Below are 10,512 nucleotides of genomic sequence, written 5' to 3'. Positions count from 1 at the left end.
TTTATCATGTCTCGTCCTGTCTTGTCCTGTCCCGTCATGTCCTGTCCTGTCCTGCCCTGCCCTGTCCTGCCCTGTCCTGTCCTGTCCTGTCCTGTTCTGTCCTGGCAGTAATTATTTTTGAATTCATGGAATAAATTACTGAATGTACACTTATGGAGCTAAAGCGGAAGTTCAGACTGGAAGACTCCGCCCCCTCCATTCACCCATCAACGTCATGCTCATCTACGACCTGAGCACTGGACCTCACCCGGCGCGTTCAATCAGCAATCAGGCTCTGCATAAAGCATCCACACCCAAGCCGTCAGCCGTTTCCCAGCTGCGTTCAACCCACCACCTCCCCTTCTCCACCCACATCCTTCAGCTCTCTAGGATGGCACCCTTTCCTGACCACCACCACCAGTGTCGGGCCCCGGCGGGAGAGCATCCCTAATCAGTTATCGGGATGTTCATCGAGTTCACATCAAATCTCAGCTCGAATTTGCTGCCGGGGTCCGAGTGCCAAAGAACTGTTATTCATTCCTGTCATTAAATCTTTTAATTGTTCCCCTTTTGTCCGTCTGAGTCTTTCCAGATTGAACTATAGTTTTCCCGTGATCTGAGATTATAAAAGGACTTGAGTGTTTGATTCACATCTCCGCCTTTACATATTCATACAACAGTACATTTTTATATACATTACTTTATTGTTAAAAATTTGACTTTTTTCCCCCTTTTTTTATCTGAAAATGTTACATTGCAGTGATGTTTTGGAATCTTTCTCAATGAAAAGGATTTCTGTTGTTCTGCAGAGTAGATAAAACCACCCGAGAACAATAAACAATTATGAAAAGAAAGACAAGTCAGGAGGCGAATAACAGATAGTATCTTCACCAGCCTCCAAAGCAGACTGTAAACTGAATTAACTCCATTGTGTCCTTCCTGAACAACTTGTATTATGTCTCTGTTGTGATAAAATGGAACACAACAGGAAAACCTAGAAGCTCAAAGGATAAAGCTTTCTCAAGAACTTTAAACTGTGTGTTCTTTAAATTACTGAAATAATTTATAACATAGGTAGAAAAATGGTTTACAACATAAATAGTACATACAAAAATATTTACAACTTACTTAGACGAATTACAAAAATGACTATAAAAAAGTGGTTCTAAATATTAAGCTTTGACACAATACAATAGTATTACAATAGGTTTGGTCTTCTATTAAAAGTGCAAAAATAAAACTATAAATGAAAGCTACTTGTTTTGTCCAATGCTTGTTGGTAAGGCACTCAGAGTTTGGCAATCCTTCATCTGCAGTAGATGTCCTAACAGATGGGCCCATTTCCAACAGATCTAAAAACAGAGACAAGAGAGCAAAGAGAAACAGTTTCATCAGAGTTGCTATTCCATAGTGGTGAACAACGAAAACTGACAACAGTGATGTTTCTTCTTGTTTCAGTGTGAGATTCATGTCAATACTTCACATTTCATGAACAAGTTAAACAGGATTGCTTGGTATTCTGATGGTCTTAGGTCAGAAAATACATATGAAATGGATACCTGAATGAAGAAGGACACTTAAAGACTTTGGAACTGTAATAACTCCGGCTTCAGGTCTTCTCCAGTGTCATATGAGCTATAGTGTCATCAAATAAGGAATTTGTGTGAGAATTATTGGGCTGTAATATTTATTTAAAAAAAACCAAAAAGTTTTAATGCATTTGTAATTAGCATTCCAGGGAATTAAATGTTAGTCACTGTAATAGACATATTTTTGAGAAAAATATTAAAGTACTGAAATCCAGTATGATTTGACAGAATGAATGGCCCCTTTCACCCGATTATACATTAGTAGAATGTTTAGCAACCTTGAAGAAAGCAGAGAGTGTTGCCCAGTCTAAACTGTGTGTTTTGTCTTCACTTCAAGACCAGATGACAAAAAAAAATCCTGAACATCCTTCAGCCTGTGAAAAGGTTTCAAAGCTATTTCTAAGACTTTATGACTTCATCAGAGAGTCATTACCTTCTATGCAAAACCTGGCATGGTGCTAAAGTTTCGCAGAAGTGGCCGACAAGCTAAATTCCTGCAAGAGCACATCAAAAGCAACCCTTTCCCAACCCTTGTCTTCAAGACACTTTGCCCTTTTTAGGTGTTTCCTTGCGTCAGCCCATCTGATTTAAATTAATGGTTGAATCACAGGAGTTTTCCAAACTGCTTTCAATTGTTTCCTGAAAGCAGGAAAAAATCTAAAACACGCAAGGTGGCGTGCCTTGATCACCAGGGTTGGGAACCACTGATCCAAAGCATCTGCAGTGCACCTCCCTCAGTGAAGGTCAGAGTTCATGACCCAACAAAAAATGACATTTATGAGAGAGTTTGAACGTAAATACAAAAGACATAATGAGTTTTAATGGTTAGAGGCATTAAAATCTCTAAATGCCTTTTTACATTGGTTTGTTATTAAAAACCAATTAAATCACTACATAACATAACTCCTGAAGATGAATGCTTGTACATTGTTTCAGTGCTTTTCAGTGAATTTAATAGCTTATAATTGAATCAAGTGGTCAACTTTACTGTGCATTTACATGTGAACATGCAGAGGTTGAAGGGACAGAACATGCAAAGGGGAACATTAGCATAAAAAAAGAAGAATTATAAAGACATGCAGTTGTTAGTAAATATTATAAAATTATAAAATTACTCACCCTTTTCTTCTCATAAGAAACTTCTTTAAAAAGAATGCAACTAGGCAGAGTACTGTGAAGAAAATGAAACAAAATATACCTTTTTTTATAATTTTCCATTTCAGACATAGGGAATAGTAATATTAAATTCAAATAGAAACTTTAATCCATATTACCTATTGTAACAACCACCACACTGATTATAACAGCTGCATGTCCTGTAATGACAGACAAAATAATGTTAAAGCCCAACCAATCATAATGCATGTTTGGATTTCAAAAAAATAACTCACCTTTATCTTTGTTTATATTTAAAGTCTCTATATTCTGTTCTGTAAGAACAAATTAGTGCTGTTAGTGGATTTACAACATTACAGTTAAGATCAGATTTAGTCTTTAAGGTTAAACATCAACACACATAAAGATTTACAATGCTTAAGAGAACTGATAAAAAATAATACTAATTCTGACTCTAATGAAATATAACATAAATAGTAACAAAGTATAAAAACAACACAAAGTGTTTTCTGATAAACCCTACATCAAACTACACCATCATGTCTGCTTGTAACACATTAAACTACAATGAAAAATCAACAGGACACTTTTGGCAGCAAATATTAAGACTTAGTTGTCTTTTATGGATCTTTCTTTGCTAATGTTTTCACACAAAAATTCACCATGTTGTACTTTTGCAGTTTTGATCTGTTCATAAGCAATTCTACGTAGATTACTGATGATTTACAACCAATAGTGTGAAGTCATGTTCTATGATCTATAGAGTGCACTGTTAGGAAATGGATAAATAATAGGTACTAGCAGAAAATTACAGTTTCACTAGGAGGTCACAATGTCATTTTTCATAATAGTCAACTTTATCAAAACCACAACCATTAGAAACAGGCTGTAACATAACACTTTCAGAAAATATGTAATTAAATTAAACGTGAGATAAAGTGAGACAGGAGAATTTAGCTCTATAATTCATCAGAATACTTTACTACACAGATAAATAAACTGATATCCAACTGCTGGTTGTCAAGTGGTTTTATGTTTACAGGTAAAACACAGAAATATGTTGGAATCAAAATGGCAAAAAGTTGGCAAGAAATTGATTTATGAACTGACAAAGGGAAGAGCAAGAGAAATGTGTTGCCATAAAAACAATATAAAGCCCCAAAGTAAAAAAAGAGAGAAAAAAAAAACACTTACAATGTCTCAGAACAAATACATGCAAATAATGCAAATAAAAAAAAATGTTATTGTTTTAGGAGGAAGACATATGTTATTACAGTAAAGGCATTAAAGGGGAAACTAAATTAAAAAAAAAAAAAACTCACTAATGACATAAGCTTTGTATGACCCGTTTAATTTGCTATGATCAGCAGCTTCTACATTGTCTTAGAAATGTAATGTAATTTCCTTTACTGGTGTCATACTCAAAACACATACAATCAATACAAAAAAAAAAAACAATAAAAAAAACCTTGAGACAAATTTTATGTTCAAAAATTGCCTACCAGCTTGACTTAAAAATACATTTTAGAGCTTTTTAAAAGAAAAATGTGGATACCTTTTTTTGAAGTAGTGGGTGTAGTATTAGTTTCCTCAGATGATCTTATTCTGTAACCTTTAAATGACAAAGTTAGTACAGTTATCATATATTTCCTAATTTGAATGAAATAAATGTGTTTAATCAATCAGAATAATGATTTCCAACATCCATGCAACAAATATGCAGGCAGGATTACAAGTGAACATGTTTCTGTACCTTGTTTCAGTGTTGAGATATTTGTGGATGGTCTAGCTGTGACAGTTGTGGCTTTGTGAAAAGTTGGTGTGACAGTCATACCATTAGCAGTGGATGTTTCTGTTACATAAAAATAATTATCATCTAAGGCTGAATGAGGGACAGTTTATTGTGAAGGAGTAAATTTAAAAGATACATAAGACTGTGAAAAAGTATTTGCCCTCTTCAAGAGCTCTGTTTCTATTCCATCACAGTCGGCATATTTGTTTTAAATGCCAGTTGCCAGGTGTACACTAGTGCTGGGTTTTAAAAATTGATTTGATTTGAATTGATTTTCCTTTAAATGGCCTGATATCAATACGTAAAACTCTTGCATTGATCCTGTAATATGTCTTTGTGACTTCTCAATGATGGGCAGTAGTTGTGACAACACTAATTTAAAAAACTGTGGTAATTTAAGATTGAAAAGCACAGGCACTGTTGACATGACATCCAATATTCTCATTCGTTTTTAAATTTTGCAAAAAGCGTTCAGTGACACAAGTTCTGTCAGTTTCAGCTCAGCTTGCAAGGCGTTTCAAGCAGAGGGTAAAGAAATGCTAAAAGGCTGTTTTCAGTTTATACACGAAGAAGATAAAGATGCAAACTGCCACTAGTGCGTAGGGCAAAACCGGTTTCTGTTTTCCGAATGAATGCATAAATACTGAGAAAACAAGCCAAAAAGAGACTTGTACGCCAGAGTCGTCCAGTGTGTATATCACCTGATATGCAAGGAAGACATGCTAGCTTGAGAATACAGATCACACTGGGTGAGGTAGCTACAGCCAGTGATAAATCTCAATCTACAGTGATACACTGGAATTGAGGACAGCTGTTTGAAGCACACACATACACCAGATCACTATAATCAAGTACAGACAAAACAGTAGTTGTGATCAAAAGCTACAGCCAGTGATAAATATCAATCTATAGTGATACACTGGAATTGAGGACAGCTGTTTGAAGCACACACATACACCAGATCACTATAATCAAGTACAGGCAAAACAGTAGTTGTGATCAAAAGCTTCCGAGCTTCCGAGGGAGAAACATGATTCGTTTTTGTAGGAAAACCCAAGTTTCATCTTTAGCTTGGGTTTTACTACAAGCTAAGAAAAAAAATCAGGTCATAGTGTGTTAATTTTTTATTATTATTTTTTTAAATCATTTTAGCCTACTTCATGTTGGCATTTAGTTTCTATTTAAGTAATCGGACTGGGATGTGATGAGTGACATTTTTATAAAATGTGGTTAATATATCAATTATTTAACGATTTTATAAGGGGAAAAATTACTAGTCTCCTATAAGCCAGTTTGGATCAGATCTTTTCCTTCATATTTTTGATTATTATAAATACTTAAGTGTTTTAAAGAAATCTGTCATGGGGCAAACACTTTTTCACAGAACTTTATACAAATCCTGTTGTTAATATGTCACAATGTACAATGCAAACATGTAACTGTGGAAAAATAGATTTGTTGTGCATTCTATACCTTGTTCTGTTGTTGTGGGAGCAGTTGTAATAATGTTTGTTGTAATTTTGCCTTCTGTGGTCAAACCTATAAATAAGCATTCAGCTGAGATCATCCTGAATTCATATCTTCTGCATAGACTAGATGTGCAACATGCAGGTCATTTTAATTTGACATGCACAGCAAACTTTACAACTGACAGTCATGCAGCATGCATTTGATTGTAGGTTTTATTCATAGAAAGTATCTATTTATGTTGCAACCTCATATTCAAAACTGTTACTACTGCCACTCTGAACTTGGATGATATGTTAGCAAGACACATTATGATGAGTGACAAACAGTTTAGTGCTTAGTAAGTTTGAGGTAAAGCACTCTGACGTGTTTAGGAGTGAATGGATGATCCAATTAGTACAGAACCCACAGTGGATAAGCACAGGCGTAAAAGGGCAAATAGAAAAGAATGGTCACATCCTTTAGCGCTCAAACATGAAAGCCAGGCAATTGTGCTAGGTTTCCATGGTGATCCCTTGGCAACTTCTGCTGTAAAGTGTGTACACTGACTTCAGCTTAAAAATAAACGTATTTAATTTAATTTCATATTAGTTTTACAATTGGATAAAATGAGAAAGAGCAAACAGAGATGGTCTTGTGACACGCCTTTAATGCTTGTTAAAAAGCATGTTTGAGCACAACAACAACTGCAAACCCAGAAGATATTTCAAACCATGAATAAGGCTTTCAGAGGAATGAATTGCATTCCAGGCTGCCACTATTTGACCGCTCTTCTAGGCTATAAGTAAACAAACTTAGAAAGGCTTGAAGTGGGTTTTTTATGCAATACAACCACAAATTACAGCATTGTTTCATTATTGTTAAACATTATTACATGTAATATAGGATCCTAAATTCTCCTCTTTTACAATTTCACCGTGTGTCAAGAACAAAGGTATGCTTGCCTCTTCTATGGAACAATTTGCATTTGAACTCATACTAACGTTTGCTTTTTTTGATTATGTTGGAATTCCAGAGACTTTTTTCAAAAACGTATTAAACAAGTGAAAATGAACAGTTAGTCATGATGAGAGTAGGTTTCCTCTCTGGATGAATCATTGTCAGTTTTATACGGTGGTGAAAAAAAAACAAATAGTTGAAAGATGGTTTGCATTATTCACAAATGTATTTGCAAACTGTTTGTATGTTGTCTTGGCTAATGAATCTTCTGTGAAGCCTGAAATAAAACACAAGAACTTACCAATGCATTGTGGAGGCTCAGAATCATATTTGCCGGTTTTGGTACACTGAATAGTTTGATTCCCAAGCATGGTGTATCCTGCTTTACATGTGAAATGTATAGTTTGTTGATATTCTGGTTTATTGTCACTCTTCCAAGAATGTTCGCCATTTTCCATTTCGGTTGGTTTGGAACAAGTAACAACTGAGAAAATGAGAAAAAGAAAATTGCTGTTACATGTTCAAACATGTAATAGAAACAACTGTGTAGAAAAAAGAAAATAGCTCAAACTGAACAACACTTACTGTTACATGATGCCTTTCCAAACCACCCTCTTGGAAGGCAGTGTTTGAAGCTTGATCCACTGATCTGGTAACTGTATAAAGACAAAAGAAATAAAAATGAATGATAGAATCTGATGAACCTTAAATAAAGTTCAGCTTTGCGAGAAGGGCTTAATTTTTAACAATTAGGCTACTAATTTTATATTTTGAATTTATTCTTTTTAGATAGAGTCATTCTCTTCCCTTTAAGTAGGATGTAGACTAGCTTTCTTCCCAAAAATAACATTGGCTATGATCCCAAAATCCTCATGGAAGAATGTGGTATGAGCCGATGAAACCATATTTTAAACTACTGGGCCAACATTCCAAGAAGTAAGTTTTAAAAACACAGCACGTAATAAAAGAATCCAGAGTAAAATATGGGGGCAGCATATTTTTTTTTCTAGATGGAGACAGACTTTTGTTCACAGTGGATGAAACACCAGTCAGCGTTGGGTGACACCAAAAACTTTTAGGTGGATGCTAGAAAGTCAAAAATGGAAGATGATTTTTGATTTTCAGCAACAGTAAGATCAGGAATATAAGTAATAAAATAAAATTATACGGTGTACATCCACATCCATCTTTTACATCTACTTATCAATGCAGGGTCACAGGGTGATAGCGCCTATGTGTAGCACCCATTGGGAAACAGTATGTGTCGTTCCTAGACAGGTTAGTACTACCTCACAGGGTGTGGCCGCAAGAAAGGTTTTAAAAACCATTTCACTCAGGTTTTTACTAAACTAAATATCCTCTTACAAACATTTTTTTTAAATGTGCGTACATGTCCAAATGGAGATCTTGACAAATATCAGATTGTTGTATGGTGCAGAAATGCTGGTATTGCAGCAATCAACAAAAACACTCCTATTAGTCAAACTGCTCCAAGTCAAGGCATGCACTTGATTTTCTGAGATAACACCATGGCATTTAAGCAAATAATTACAAAATTGAAATATGTGGAATCATACATACCCTTCTTCACAGGTTACTTTAACCACTGAACCAAACAGAGTACCTTGGCTGATATTAAATTCCATGTGTGGCTCTGCTTTAGGGAGACCACAGTCTTTCTCTTTGATATAAAAACAAAAACACACACACGGACACAAAACAGACGTAAGTGTAGTATTATATAGAGACAAGATGACCACATAAAGCATATTGGATACTGTGTTCATCAGATGTAATAAGACAGTCAGACAGGACTCACTCTTGCAGTTGAGATCTGGCTCAGTCCACTTGTTATCAATGCAGTTCATGATCCCAGAGCCACTTGCATTTTCATATCCATTGCTGCACTGTAATGTGACCTCAGAACCCTCTAGGAATTCATTTTTTAGGAGAGATTCGTCGGTGAGAATCATGTTCATTCCAGGTTCAGGTTTAGAACATTCCGCTAGGAGAAAATAAAAATAAAAATTAAGAAAAATCAGCCCCTTGTTCTACACTTTGCTTTACTCTGTACAAAGAGTCTGGACTCTCAGCTACTGAGAAACGGTTTCTTGCTTGAGGTGTGGACTCGACCTGAGTTTTAAATTTTACCCACATGCTACGTTTGGCCATGACGTAATGCGCCAGTTCTATTCTATGAGGCTTATCGGAAATGCCCAGCACTGTAAACAATCCTATACTGCGAAGAGGGGAACTCAGCTGAGCTGAACTAGAGGACTGTTAATGTTAATTCAATATTTGGAAGTGGCAAACACGGACATAACGGCTTTGTTCACTTCCTCCGGTGCCATTGTTAAAACTCAGGCAGACTACAATTCCAAAATAGGGCAGAAAATATCATTGTTCACAACTTCTCCCTCTGTTCACTGATTGGCCCGGAAGAAATTCTTCCAGAGGAATCCACTTCGATAGGAGAAAATCCTGATGAAGCAATGAAGTGAGATTAGAAACGAGCGGAATTGCGTTGGAAGGCAATGACCAGGCTACACAAAACTTATTGTGATATTTGGTAATTTTAAAATGCTTCTACAAAATATTTTATTTTTAGCTAATATGCTAAATAATAAATTATCATTTTTGTGTGAACACAACGAGGTTTATTACCGGGAAAAAAATATTAACATGTAATTTGTATGTAATATGCACATCATACAATCCCAGAGGCAGCATGTAAATGAGGATGTAATTTAGGTAAAAGGCAAAGGTTTTTTTCCCCCCACCATGGGAATTTAAATATGTACTACATTGTCTATTTGTCGTATGCTGTGGCTTAGGTGTTTTGAATAATAATAGTAGTAGTACACACCCTAAACTACTGTGAACGTTTTATATTCTAAGCCTTCTCTCTAAGCAAAATTGATACATTTCTAATATGCTTAATCTTAAAACGTAAAATTCTAAAACATATATGTGGCGTTTAAAAGAAAAATCTGTTTTAAGACTGTGACTTAGACGTAGTTGTTAAAGTCTAGGTTATTTTTAAATAAAGGCGTTCTTATTTGTCAAAGTAACCATGATATTAGGCAAATAAAACTTAAACTGCTTTTTATAGGTGACAACATAGCTTGTACAGCAATATCAAATCTATTCTTAGATTTGAAATCTATTTCTAGATATCAAATCGCCGGTGCCGTATTACTGACCTGCAACAGTCCCAATAAATAGGTACAGGATGAGGAGTTTTCTCTGTCTGCGGGTGTCCAGTAAAACCTCCATAACAGGGAGATACAAACTATCCGGATAAAGCTGCCTCTACCTCAGTCCAACTTCGTTACAGTGGAAACGACGTGTGTAAATACGCTCCTCACTGTGTAAATGATTCTCCTCCCACTGAAGACTAATAGTCTCTCTGTTGGTCAAGTCAAACACAGTTACTATAGACAGAAGCAATGAGATTTTCAAAATAAAAGTATTGGTTTGCTTATGGAAGTTTCTAATACTGTTATGGAAAACTTTTTCATAGTTTATTGTTTTTCTCCAAACTCAAACAAATAACTTTCACAAAAATATAACTCCACAGCACCCTAACCCATAAGCAATTTTCAGTTTTGATGACATTGTTTCCCCCAA

At 35.4% G+C, this 10,512-nt stretch overlaps 1 protein-coding gene across 5 annotated transcripts; it reads right to left on the bottom strand.

The window, feature by feature from the left end:
• Positions 1-661: 661 nt before the first annotated feature.
• On the bottom strand, positions 662-10,290 carry LOC103134632 (complement factor H). Of its 5 annotated transcripts, none has more exons than XM_007546963.2 (13): positions 10,086-10,289; positions 8,702-8,887; positions 8,464-8,563; positions 7,468-7,538; positions 7,184-7,366; positions 5,950-6,015; positions 4,438-4,536; positions 4,240-4,296; positions 2,960-2,998; positions 2,843-2,884; positions 2,688-2,739; positions 1,539-1,614; positions 662-1,331 (listed from the first exon to the last, which is right to left on the bottom strand). In XM_007546963.2, the coding sequence occupies exons 1-12, from the start codon at positions 10,156-10,158 to the stop codon at positions 1,557-1,559; spliced, it is 1,026 nt and encodes a 341-aa protein (XP_007547025.1). In that variant the 5' UTR covers positions 10,159-10,289; the 3' UTR covers positions 662-1,331; positions 1,539-1,556. The 5 variants fall into 5 exon arrangements, with proteins under 5 accessions (XP_007547025.1, XP_016524395.1, XP_007547026.1 ...); XM_016668909.1 differs by having other exon boundaries at positions 10,199-10,243; XM_007546964.2 differs by lacking the exon at positions 1,539-1,614 and having other exon boundaries at positions 10,086-10,290.
• Between the last annotated feature and the right edge of the window lie 222 nt (positions 10,291-10,512).

This window comes from Poecilia formosa, unplaced genomic scaffold, assembly GCF_000485575.1.
Source record: "Poecilia formosa unplaced genomic scaffold, Poecilia_formosa-5.1.2 Scaffold18, whole genome shotgun sequence".
NCBI lineage: Eukaryota > Metazoa > Chordata > Actinopteri > Cyprinodontiformes > Poeciliidae > Poecilia > Poecilia formosa.
This window is presented reverse-complemented; position numbering and strand designations above follow the sequence as displayed.